We start from the raw sequence: 13,540 nt of genomic DNA on the forward strand, positions 1-13,540 counted from the left end.
AAAAAATTGACCCTGTTTCTCATTTGAATTAATTTTTGACTTCAGTTTTTAGAAATCCTTGTTATGATCTCGTCATATATTAAAAAATTCTTAAGGGGGTGATATTTTGTCCCTGTGAAGGTACTTAGGCATTCTAATTGATTCACATTTTAATCTTTTTCTAAATGTATAGTGGTCTAAACTCTTCGGTATTTCTCCCTGTGGGGCATTTCTCTGGCTTTAAACTTTCAATGAAATTAAAAGATGGCAGATTTCAAGTGGGTTAGGGGTTGGCAAGTGAGATTGAAAAGGCATTTGTATTTATTTTTTCTTTCTTATGCTTAAATTATTTTTATAGCCTCAATTCTTAATCTAGTCACATATACATCAGCTACCAGCCAACAAAACAATGCTCTTTATTTGGATATGTAACGTCTTTGAAATTTTACATGCAAAAAGAACATGTAGAAGTATTAAACAAAGCTCTGACATTAATACTGTTGAAACCAGTTCTTCCTCATCTTTTAACTGTAAATGTTTTGGTCCTTAGTTTGGATTTCTTTTTACAAATATATTTTCTTTTTCTCTCCCTCTATTCCAGAACTCTATTTCCATCCTTTTTCTCTTCCAATCTTTTCCTTTTTCTCTTCCAATATTTTCACCTTTTTGAGCTCCTTCTTTTAATAACCTCTGGTTTTCCACTAGCCCTAAATGACCTACAAAAACATACTTTGTCGTTTAAAGTCTTTGAGGACATACTCAGTGCACACTCAGAAATCACAAAACTGCTGGGTTTTCATCATTGATGAGAAATCCTATTAGGGAAGGACTGATCATAACACCACCTCAACAGTCTGTGCTGGAATAATGAACATGTCTACAGGGTAAGGAAAAGCCTAGTCTTGATTCTACTTGGCATGCCAAATATTCACAAGCAAACTCCCTAACAATGGTTTGAGCTCTAAGAACTATATAAATTTGTTACTGTATCTCAAAGACTGACAAAGCAACAGAGGGAAAAAAAATGAAAGTCCGCTTCATAGCTTTAGAAAAAGGGAATTTGGAAAATATTTGCTAATATATGTTCTATATCTAAGCCTATCGACTTAATGATATCCTGAGCCATCGGATGATTATGTTTTATGAAGAAAAACCATCGATTTAAACTCTAAAGTGCATAAAACCAGTCACAACAAACAGGGCCATAAACTAGGACGTGTCAAGAAGTTCATCAAACCTATTATCTTCTAGCCCCAAATGACTCACTTCTGGTAGGAGAGGAATGGCAGAGGGATTAATGTTTTCTGTAGTCAATTCTTCCCCTTTTTGGGTTTCATACTATTATTTGGAACAATTATCATTAGTGTTGAAATAGATAATGTCAAGTATCAAAAATAATGTTCCATACATGAGCTGCTTTAGACATATGACTATTCATTGGTTTGACTTTTAAATCTTCTTACTGGTTTGGTTAATGGGATTTTCTTGTTTGCTTATTTTTTTGTTTGGACATTTTTATTATTATTTTTATTTTATAGCCAATAGTTGATGGCGTAAGCAATGCACATTGAGAAACTGCTGTAAGGGTTTATTCCTACTGATGGTCAATATCCTGTAATGGCTCAATTATCTCTGCAAGGCTCATGTTCAATCTTCTTCTAACATTCCGTATTGCATTTATATCCTGCTGAGTTTCATTGTGCTTGTTAGCGCTAAGTAGCAACTTTTCTGCCAGCACATGTTTTCTCTGCTAGTTCTTTTTGTCTTCTGTTACTACCAACCGTGTTTTAGGAAAGTCCTGACTATAAGTAGCTGCCTATGCATGGAAATATAAAAGGACACTGCTGAATAAAGTCTAAAGGAAGTACAAGTCACAAAAGATTCCTACTGTACATCTTTTTACAATATGTATGTGGAGGTGGAAAATTATTACCTGAAAATGAATTTGAATTTTAAAAAAAATTGACTCAACAGTAGGAAGCAAATTATTTAGGCATCTTCTACTCACTATGAAAATTGATTGCTTGAAATGATACCTAGTTTTAAAACATTACAAAATTTTACTTAGATATCTACTTCCCTTACCATGAGTGTTGGAGAACTATATTTTTTTAAATAATAAAAAAACCTTTAACAATAAAATTTGTTGCAGCAATCTGTAGTGCAATTTTTACAGTACTGATAAAAAATTACGAACTGTAGTATGCTAAACATATTCTATGATGTGCATTAAATTGATTTCTTAAGTGATCCATGAATACTATTAGTGTCTGAGAACACTAAGTACCACAGAGTAACAAAAGCAGTCCTACTTTTAATAACACTAATAGAAACATTAACGTTACTAATAAAGAATAATTTGTCTCTGAGCACACAAAATTTGCACAGTGATACATCAATCAACAAAGAGTATCATACTAAAAACCTGTAAAATCCATCATTCAGATAACTTGCAGTGTTTCAAAAAGTAACGAATTCTCTTGACATGTCTATAAAGCAGACAAATATTCTTTACCTTATTTTATTGACAGGCAAATAAAGATACAGACACTAAGTGACTAGCACAAGTATTGCAGGAATAGAAAAACCTCGGATTTTACATTTTTTTCTTTCTTTGGTTGGTTTTTTTTGTTGTTGTGGGGTTCTGTTGGGTTTTCTTTCATTATTAATCATAAATATGTGTCCCTATAAGATTTATTTAGAAGTAATTCAAAGAAAATGCTCAAATTCTTCTCTAGCTCCCAGATTTAGCTCTGAATTCCCTTTTTTACCTCATGAAATAGTAGTAAAGAAGTAATTTTCACTGACCTTAAAAGCTTTGAATCATGTCTTGCCTGCTTATGTGCTGGGGTTTAGAAATGTAGATAGAAAGAAAGAGGTAAAAGTGTACATAAACACATCACTTTGAATGTTTAAATTTGTGACTTGCCTGTTGACTTCTAAAACATAACTTTTCTACTGGATGTACATATACCCATTCCAGGATATTCACACAAATATAATTTAGGTTGTAAGACGTAAAAGCAGTGCAGCCATCTATGCAGGAGGAGTTAATTTCATTCACAATTTTTCTTCTTTTGAGAAATAGAGGAAAAGCTTAACATGTTTAGCTGATATCCATTGAATTGTTCCCTTGCAGATATCCTATACCAACCTATCTCCTTTGAAGAAGTAGGTTTTTCCAACATCTTCCCACCAAATTGCTGAATCAATGCCATGGGAAGGAATTCCACTTCCAAGTGTTATCAAATCATGAGGATAACCTGGCTGAAGAGTAGTGTCCTTGAAAACCCAGAACTTGTTACCTGTACAAAAGCATATATATACACACACATACAAGTGTTAGTCATCAGTACTCTCAGTATAAATATTAACACACTCCTAAGAAAGTCTCCCAAAGGTCTATAGTATTGGTTCTTCCAAGTACTGTGAAAGGAAAAATGTTCTATCACTGCAGATAATGCAAAATTAAATATGCTTTATGGGTATCTTGCATTTATAAAGCACTTTTCTTCAAATAAGTCCACAGAATATTTTGATACCAACTATGTAGTGATCAAAAGTAGAATGAAAATGAAATCACCTTAAGAGGCTGTGTGGTTGATAATGTAAGACATTTACAGAAAAAACTATGCAACAGTTTTATGTTTCATGAGGAAAGAGTGAATTTTATAAGAAAATAAGAAAACAAAAAAAAAAATAGAAATTACAACCTCATAGAGACCATAGAATTTTACTACTCTGTATTTCTCCTCAAGAAGTTAAATTACTTATGAAGGATGTATGATTGTTTCAGAAATAATCATAGAATTTAATTTTTTAACGTATTTTCTTTAGTGTGGCCTAAAGACAGCAAACTGAGAATCTGAACTCCCAGAGGTGAAAACCTTTTGTCGCTGAAACTAATGGGGGCTTCCCAGTGGCAGTAAGACTTAAGCTTTGTCTGTAGGTGACAAATCATTCAAAACCACCCAACTGACTTATTGCATGCTGAAAATACAAGGTAGTTGTATGGCTCCAGTTGATGTTAGCACAGTGTCTACACAAACCTCAGATTACCCAGGTTTCTCAGGTTACCAAGGCTTCCTGGACTGCAATGCTGAGTGGCTGAAATCCCTACTGCTAGAGGGGTAACTGCAGTTACTAGATAAATATACTGTATACATAGGGGTCTATGCCTACAGAAGTAGCAGCTGCACCAGTGTTTAATAGCACAGATGCCCTCTGTACCAGTTTGTGGGAGAGGATGCTTCCTGCACTCTCTCTTCCAGCTGGATAGCTTACCTCACCAGCCCACAACGCCAGTTTCCAAGCTTTAGATTTTCCTCTAGATTCCTGGCCAAGCTCTTCTTCACTGAACACTTCCATGATTATCTCACCTAATTCATCATCTCACATTAAGCCTATAGTCCAACATTTTCCCCAGTAATTTTGTTGTCCTCCTAGGAACTTCTCAGCATAGTGTGCCACCTGTGCTAATCTTGCAAGTATCTTCTCTGTTTTACATTTCTGCTTTTTCCTAATTCTTCTTCAAAACTTACTTCTCACCTGTGTCTTTTCAGCAGATTTCTCTTTCAAACACAGACAGCTTTGGCTGAAAAAAGGGAATAAAGATCCCCATGTATCCCCTAGAAATAGGGAAGGGGGAGCATAACTTGCATTTATGTACTTATCTGATGGGCTTGCTTTGATGCCTGTCTTCTCTTTGCATTATGTCACCTAGACCACAGGGACACTCTTCTCAAGATAGACTATAGGCTCCATTGTGTAAGAACCATGTGTTTATTTTCTCTTCAATGCACTACCATCATCATTGCTTCCAAAAAGCATTGCTAGTTTTAGTAATAATTACACTGAAGGAGAAGATACTCTTTGACATCACATGGACCCTTCTGAGATAAATCACAGAAAAATCTAGACAAGATCCATGAACATATATATTGAATTGGCCTTATTGGATACTTCGCTTTGGTCTATCCATTGTTATGCATGACAATGATATTTAAAATATAAGGGGAAAAATTTGAAAACATATTTTGCTCAAATACATTTGGAAAGAGGATGTAAGAGAGAAAATAATGGCTGTTCACATTAGTTTTTGTACTTACCTTTAAGGCTAGATAGTCTGTTACACAGATTTAGGAGGTTAAGGTACTGTGTTGTATAAATATTTTATAAGGAAACGTAATATTACCCCAAAGACCTAGGATCAGGTATATGCCAGAATCATCAAGAGGGAAAATCCTGAGTGCTGTTTTGCAGTTGGTTTTATATTTTAGCTATCCCTCAGTGGTATTAAATGTTTGTTTAAAGGAAGGGGTTTTTTTAATCTCCCTGTTTGTACTGTGGTGATTTTAAGCATGCTTTCATTTATTCAGAGTTTAATTAGGAGAGGAGGTATAGTTTCCATGCTTCTCATGCTGGGTTTCCAGAGTTAATTTTTTATCATCTTCTTTACAGCTGCTTGTCACCCACTTCCAAACACAGACACTACAGTTTGCTCAACAGATCCATCTTCGCTCCCCTGCCAGTTGAAGGACAAAAGGACTCAAAGAATGAGTATGTACACAGCCATTTAAGGTACTGAAAATAAAAGAGACACAGAGATCTATGAAGAACAGTCATGGAAAGCTGAATTCTCTGTTGACCTGGGATTAAGGTTGCTGCTAACCTGAGATTTACCTTTACTGAGATGCCTTATAAAATTTCCTTTATAGGGTTTGATAATGACAGAGGTGAGCATCTTCCATTCTCTGTCCCTCCTCCTATGTGGTTTGTCTTTTTCCAATTCACATGACTGGACACAGAAGGCTTCAGATGTTAATGGCAGTTTCAAACGCAGTGATAAGAGAAGTCATGCGCTTTGGACCTTACTAGTTGGTACTTATGGTGTGAACAACAGATGGCATCCAGTGAATGATCCTGAGCCAGCTCATTTCTGTTTCAGAAGATCATTCAAAATGACAGCTATTGCACAGCATTGCGAGGCATATGCTGTGATGTATGTAATGCCAATACTTTTCTCTGTACCTCACAAGGAATAGAAGTCAAAGCAATTGTTATGAATAGATCATTATCAGCCATACCCAAGGAGGCAAAATTAACTATTAACAAGATCAGGTCATACCAAAATAAACAATGGTTATGCATAAACCATAATAAGTGACAGCACCACTGAACCAGGTATTTTTTGCATATTCAGAGATACTGAAGTAAAAGGAAAGTGTAAATGTGGGTACAGAGTTAAGAAACTGAATTCTTCACATAATTTCTTACTAAGAAGCAAATTCTTCTTAGAAAACAGAGAAAAGGTAAATTTAACTGTATTTTAAGTAGACAGTGGAGCATTGAGAGCTCTAACATATGTGAGCAAGTCCTATTGATGCTAACTAGAGGGAATTTTATTTAACATTTGCTTTAGAAGACATGTTTAGTCTGCTATAACTGTGTTGATTGTTAATGAGAAATACTGTATATAAGAAATCCAAATGTTCCATCTGGCTGACAGTTTTCACTTCAGTTTTTTGTTTGGTCGGTTTTTTAGGAGGTTTTAGGAGGTTTGTTGCTGGTCTTGTTTTGGATTTTTTTTCTATCTCTCAGCTGGAGGAAAGTGGGTGACTATTGATCAGAGAATTGATCTGATCAACAGAATATTTATCAAAACCTGATGTCAGGAGAAGCTAAAGCTGAAAACCAGCTCAAAAGATGCCCAACTGTGATGAGAATGAGATAATTTTATTTCTAACGTATTTATGTAACTTTAAGTGTAGCACATACTAATGCTAAAGTCAGTATGCTTCCATGTAGCTCATATTCCACTTCCACTTATAAATGGTCAGTAAGACTTCATTAATTGTGATCATAATGGAAAGAACTATGACCAAACTAGTCATATTTTTATTCTTCTTATAGATAAATAATGCTTTTTCAGAGTCATAACCTATGCCCTTGGCAGAAACCACCACTGTGTTTATTTTAAAAAGTTGTTTATTTAAGGTCTCATTGGTAGATTTGTTATTCTCACAGAGAATACAGCACCACATGTTTCATGAAGTCTGGAACTTCAGAATGTTTAATGTCTCTGCTTTTATTCCCTAATGTAAGGTCTAATATAATAAGAAGCAGATTGCTAAGGTCAGAAGCTGAGAGTGAAGCAAGTGATAAAAAAGCTAAAATGTCTTACTTCTTGCAATAATGCTTTGTTAAATATCATCACTGTAGGGAAACAGCTGAGAAGGATGAACCATGCAATTATTTGAAATCTCTCAACATCTATCTCTCAACATTCTAAAAAAAAGTACTGGAAATAAAGGACATCTGTATTGCTATGCTTCACTTAAAATAACAATATTCTAGATATTCTTCAGACTGTTAAACAACCTACTGACTACTGCAAACAAATATGTAGGTTTTAGTAACTGTAGTTCTTTCTTTATAGAATCTGAGTTCTGAATAATTGTGCTTCTGGGTTGCCAGCAACGAAGTTTTTTGTCCATATTATTTGGTATTATGGTATATGTATAGTGCAAGAAGTGCGTGGCATATAATCACTGTGTTAGAGTGGTGAGATGAATTCCCAAATTTTTAAAGAATTACATGTAATTGAAATTAGTTAAAGTTTTAATATCTAATCCTCAATGTTTGGTTTTTTTTCCAGTCAACAGTCCTCTTAATTTTGGTCTTTCAAGCCTGTATCTAGTCTTTTTACTAGGATCCTAAAATTACTATTCATGGTTCCTTTTTCTCCATTCCCTATTTCCCACATCAAGTTTCTGTTATTTCTCTGTTCCATGATCTGATACTACAGTAAATCTATTTTTCAATATAAAACTGTCAGGTCATGGGGTAAGTGCAGTTGAATGATATGATGGAGGCACTGGTAGCATGAGTTTTACAGCAGCCTTTCTATTGCTACATTTGGTTTACCATAACATTCAACAGTGCAGATGGCTTGACAATTTCATTTTTAGCACTATATAAATTCCCACAGGTACACAGAATGAATTTTACTATTCACATTTTCTCATTAAAAAAAAAAAAGAAAGAAAATAGAAAATAAAAAGGTATCTTTCTGGTGCCATCTTCTTATTATCATTCAACATGGGCACTGGCAATGAATAATAACGAGAATGCAAACATCTGGTTTTTATAAGCAGCTATCCACCAGATTACTGTGTACTTTATGAGTACGGTCTGGTCTACTGGGGGTTGATGAGTCCATCTGGCAGGGAACAGGAAGAGCATCTCGGTCATAAGCTTACCAAGCTGGTAAAGAGGGCTTTAACCTAAAGTTGCTGGTGGAGGGGGAACCTCAATCCATCCCACTCCTACCAGTTTGATGCCAGTGCCAGCAAGAGATGTCCAGAGCCTGGAGAGAGATCACAGGTCAGCAGGAGAGCACCTGAAACAGCACAAAGGAATTCCAGCCACTCCGGCCAGTAAGTTGATTTCATTGGGGGCACCAAATTAAATGCCTCTATGCAAACACACGTATTATGGGGAATAAGCAACAGGAGTTGGAGATGTTCTTGGAAATTTGTGCACACCTGCAGGGCTGTGATCTTACTGGCATCACAGAGACATGGTGGGATGGCTTCTATGAATGGAATATTAGAATGGAAGGCTACTGGCTCTTTATGAAGGATGGGTAGAGAAGAGGGCATGGGGATGTTGCCCTCTGCGTCAATGACTGCCTGGAGTGCATGGAGCTGTGCTGGGATGATGAGGAGTTTATCACAGAATCACAGAATCAGCTAGGTTGGAGAAGACCTTGGAGACCATCAAGTTTGACCTATGAACTAACCTTACCAACTAAACCATGGCCACATGCAGTCTTTTACTAAACACCTCCAGGGACGGTGACTCCACCACCTCCCTGGGCAGCACATTCCAGTGCCCAACCACTCTTTCTGTGAAGATTTTTTTTTCCTAATGTCTAGCCTGTATATTTGTAGTATATTATGGGTCAGCACTAAAGGAGGGCAGGAACAGGCAGCATTATAATGCGGGTCAGAGGAGTGCATAGTGATATTAATCCAGTAGAAGTTCTCTGCTGACACCTCATCTTTTCTATTTTATTCTCTGAATAATGGATGTGGATATTGGCTTAGGTATGTGCTTTGTTAACACATCTGTGTGCTAGACTTCAGATTTAAAGTTCCTTCTAGAACTTACTTGTTTGGCCCAATTTTAGACTGGTAAAACACACTACCTGGATAACACATTCTGCTTGATCATCATCTTAGCAACAATCCACTTGTCTATTTCTAGCACCTTTGGGAGGAGGGCATGTACTCTTTTCCCAGGAAATTTTGTGAGGGAATAGAAGATACAAGATAATGATTGTTTACCTACAGTCTATTTATATAGATTTCTGTAAACATGTTCCACAAGGCAGTTGAGATCCTTGGAACAGGAATTTTCAAGAGCACCCACACAGAAGACTCAGCTGAAATTTTTGATTCTGTAGCAGTGGAAAAACACGAATTACACTTATAGACAAACTCCAACAGTTAGATATTAAGAGTCATGAAGAAGTGGCAGAGAAGCAAAATTTTTTTAAAAAATTGCACATGGAAATACAAGGGCTTTTGACCTAGGTGAATAAAGGGATAATACAAATGTCATTGGAAAAATATTGGAAGGAACTTTGAAAAGAAGTCATATGGAAAAACACCTACAGCAGAAAATCCAAGTATCATATGATATCAGCTAGAAGGCACAAAACTAACTGGTCTGAAATCAGATAGCAAAAGGTGGGGATGATGAGAAATGAAAACACAATTCTGACTTCTAAGAGTGCAATCCTGCTGCTCCTGCTTCCTTTAATTAATCTTGATTTAATTTCCCAGTCAGAAAATAGAGAGGTTTCCTCCTCCTTCTGTTGCTATCTATAAGCCACAGACTACAGAATCAACCCATTCCTCTAAGAACTAACAGGAGCCAGTCAGCACTGGGTGAAGAGTCAAATAATGATAAAACATATTTCAAGGTCACTGGGAAGGAAAAGAAAGCAGCTGTAAGAGTAAGCTTGATAATTTCTGTCTGGAGCTCAGTAATGGATCCCAGCATTATCAAGGCAGAAGTCTGGAATGTACAGGGTAGCTACTTTGCTCTTTGTAGAAGTGGTGCAGAGGAATAGCTATAGAATAGTATTTTTATCCTTCCATTTCCCATGGACCCAAAAATCAAGCAGTGGGATAGAGATTTGGAGGTACCTTGATCATGATTCCCAACCATATCAAATTCCCAGAGTTAATGACTTGAGGTTTATTTTATGGAAAAAGAAGTAAAAGTATTTGCTGTATTGAAGTCATATAAATAGAAAATGTACTATATGGAATGTAATTTTCCTTATGATTCACATAAAAAATACAATTTCACTATTAGTAAAACATAAACTTCATCTTCATTGCACTGTTATGAAGTGTTTCTGCATGTTATTAAATATTTTTCATTTAGCATTCCCAAGATCCTGTTTCTGTAGTGACTGAAATATTACTTCTAACTCCATGTAAATGACTCCACTTGTAAAAATGAATTAATTTTTTATATAACAACTTAAAAAATCTACCTTTTTTTGTAATGAGTTAAAAAATTAATCATTCACAACACTAAACAAACTAAATAGCTGAATAATTTTTCACATATTTTTTATCTATTCAGTTTCTTCTCCCAAATGATTATTTTATAAAACATACTTTACATAATTTTCAGACTTTTGTCACTAAGTATGCATTTATTAAACATATAAGATCATTTTATTATTAAATTTAAATTAGGTAGATGCTCAAGAACCTTGATTTTGAAGAACAGGTGATTTCTGGAGTGAAATTTAGAAAGAATTATTAGCAACAATTCAATCTATACCACCTATTTTCTGGATTTTATGCTTCTTTAAAAATACTAAATAGACATCTATGAGAAAGATTATTTTTCCCCACATGAAACTCCTAACATCACAGTTCTTAGATGAAACAAATACAATGCAGTACAGTGAGGTGTATATATAGCAGAGATTCCATTTAAATCTATCAGAAATTCATTTGTAAAAAGGAAGAAAGCAAAGAGAACGACAAAAAAATTAATGATGAAAATGTGTTCATTGTGTTTTCCTAAAACACATTTTTCAAAAATTATTTCATAATAGGTCACTTCCTTTCTATGTCTCATATTTATACTTCCAAATTTTTATTGAATATGTAAGAGCAAATGACCTGATACTGTGAAGGGTAATCATAAGTTAAAAATGTAGTTGCCAAACAAGAAAATCTTAACGTATATACTCTTCATTCAGCTACCAATTTGCGACAAGATTTACAAATTATTAGTAAAAATAAACAAGACGTGTTTCAAGAAATCATCACAGTCAAAAGTATTACACTAAATTTTACTTTTGTCCTTTCTTACCTTTAAAGAAGACAAAATTCCCCTCACTGTTTTCATAAACTGCGTCAATGCTGGGAGGCAGTCCCCTCCAGAAGTAGGTAATCTGCATGGGGTATCCATCCATCACCCTGTTGTTTCTGACTCGCCAAAACCATTGATCCTGGAAACCAAACATACACTTACTACATTTATATGTGTTCACTCGCTGTCTTGAAAATACTAAACAGACTATCCTAGTATTGTTAGAGCAGACCTTTTGCTGTTTGGGTAAGCACATTGTGTTTGCATTCATGTCACATTCCAAATGTTTCAGAACTGGTTTTTGCTGAGTTGGGAATAAGCTACACACGTGAACTGTGTGTTTGGAGCAGATAGCTCTCAGTGGAACATACGGCATGCTGTATGAGATGATGTAACTTTCTCAACTTCATTCCTATAAGGGGCCCAATTTAAAATTTGCGGTCTGATTACAAGTGCTTTTAGACTGAACCATATGCTTTTGTGAATGCACAATATAATGCGACTACAGACAGGCTTTGAAGATCAATTAATTCTGCAGGCCACTTTTTTCTTAGTGGCTGCTGACAGTGAAAGGTTGTTAGATATAGTGTAACATTACTACATCAGTCCAGTAAGAACTACGCTGTGATGACAATTTTGCTGTAGTGAAGTTTAGCAGTCTTTCCAAGCAACATTAAATAGAATGTTCAATATTACAGCCATATATATATACTTATATATAATAGGTGCTAAATCCAGCTAAATCCAATACGTAGCACATTAAATGGGTATCAGTAAAGATATCATTGCTGTACCTCTTCAGATCTTCTAACAACTGTTTCAGCTCATTCAATATTTAGAGATGAAAAATAGGGTAAGGCAGTATTTAACTTCTTACACATTTGAACATTTTTCAGCAGTAGTATTATTTAAAACAACTCCCCTTAATAATAAAGAAAGTGATGTTCTGTCAGATATGTCACAGTTTTACATGGCAGTTCCTCCTCTGTGTAAGGAACACAGAATCCACAGTGCAACAAAACCTGTAAAATCATCAAGTCAACAAATATCTTCTTGAGAATGAGTTATATTTCAGACTTAGTGTTTCGTGGAGTATATTTGCATTATTTCATTTTGATAACAAGACCAATAAAGTTATATTTTGCAGATTTGTTATTGAGTTGTATGTCAAACTGTATTTCATACTTCACGTTGCTGACTTGCAGTATAATATTTAGAATATTCTTATCTATTATTTGCTCAAATTCCTTAGCAAACCAATAATTTTTCCTGCTATACTATTCAAATCCTAACAATAATACAATTATGCCAAAATGGAGTGTTTGATTCATTCAGCATATCCCCATAAATTTGTTTTTAAATCTGTTTATATGTATACATATATATGTATATGGGCCATTGCCTTTAATGTCTAAATATTCCGTTCTGAAGCATAATTCTGAATATAACACGCCATGTTCTCTCTTCTCCTGATGCATTCTTGTAGACTTCTTATTTTCCTATCTATTTTCATCATCTTTACCTGTCCTTGAAAGAACCATGAACAATGGGGTATTGCTCATCAGTAAGGATCCTACAGGTGTCCACAAAACTAAAATTTTAAAAATTTATAATTTTAGCATTTTTATGGTCTTATTTAAACAGACAGAGGCTGGCATATGATTTGTCAATAGATGTAATTTCAGGGAATCAGCAAATATCTGGAAATGTCTGAGGGCAGGACTGAAATTTTGGACCATTATAAGATTGGGGAAGGTAGGTGTGGGCAGAGGCTGATAGAATAATTTGTTTATGTAAATTTAATTTTCCTGGCTGACTTTCCTATGAATGTGCTGGACTCAATGGTTTTAGACTGACAGAATTCAAACTCTGGAGCTCAAGAAATCCAGCATGTAGCTGTAAAGTATGCCAAGAACCTTTCTGAAGTATCAGATGGGATAGGCTCTGCTTTTAGAAAGAATGCATAATTTCAGCACATATATGTAAATGTAATTAATTTATCTTAAAGTTATACTTACCAGCAATTTTATCATCTGCATTTTGATAAACATGTACAATTACTGAAAGTATGTTGTCACAACAGTTTAGCTATTATTGAAATTCAAAAAAGCCATAGTCCTAGAGAAAGCATATTCACTCTGACAAAGCTCTT

At 35.0% G+C, this 13,540-nt stretch overlaps 1 protein-coding gene across 1 annotated transcript in view; it reads right to left on the bottom strand.

Moving 5' to 3' along the window:
- Positions 1-13,540, bottom strand: part of MMP16 (matrix metallopeptidase 16) — a 175,138-nt gene that overhangs the window by 16,639 nt on the left and 144,959 nt on the right. Inside the window, exons 7-8 of the mRNA XM_032128806.1 lie at positions 11,389-11,527; positions 3,134-3,284 (exon numbers count right to left, since the gene is read on the bottom strand). Of these exons, the coding sequence (XP_031984697.1) occupies positions 3,134-3,284; positions 11,389-11,527 (290 nt within the window). The remainder of the gene's footprint in view (positions 1-3,133; positions 3,285-11,388; positions 11,528-13,540) is intronic.

Source organism: Corvus moneduloides, chromosome 1 (assembly GCF_009650955.1).
Source record: "Corvus moneduloides isolate bCorMon1 chromosome 1, bCorMon1.pri, whole genome shotgun sequence".
Lineage (NCBI taxonomy): Eukaryota > Metazoa > Chordata > Aves > Passeriformes > Corvidae > Corvus > Corvus moneduloides.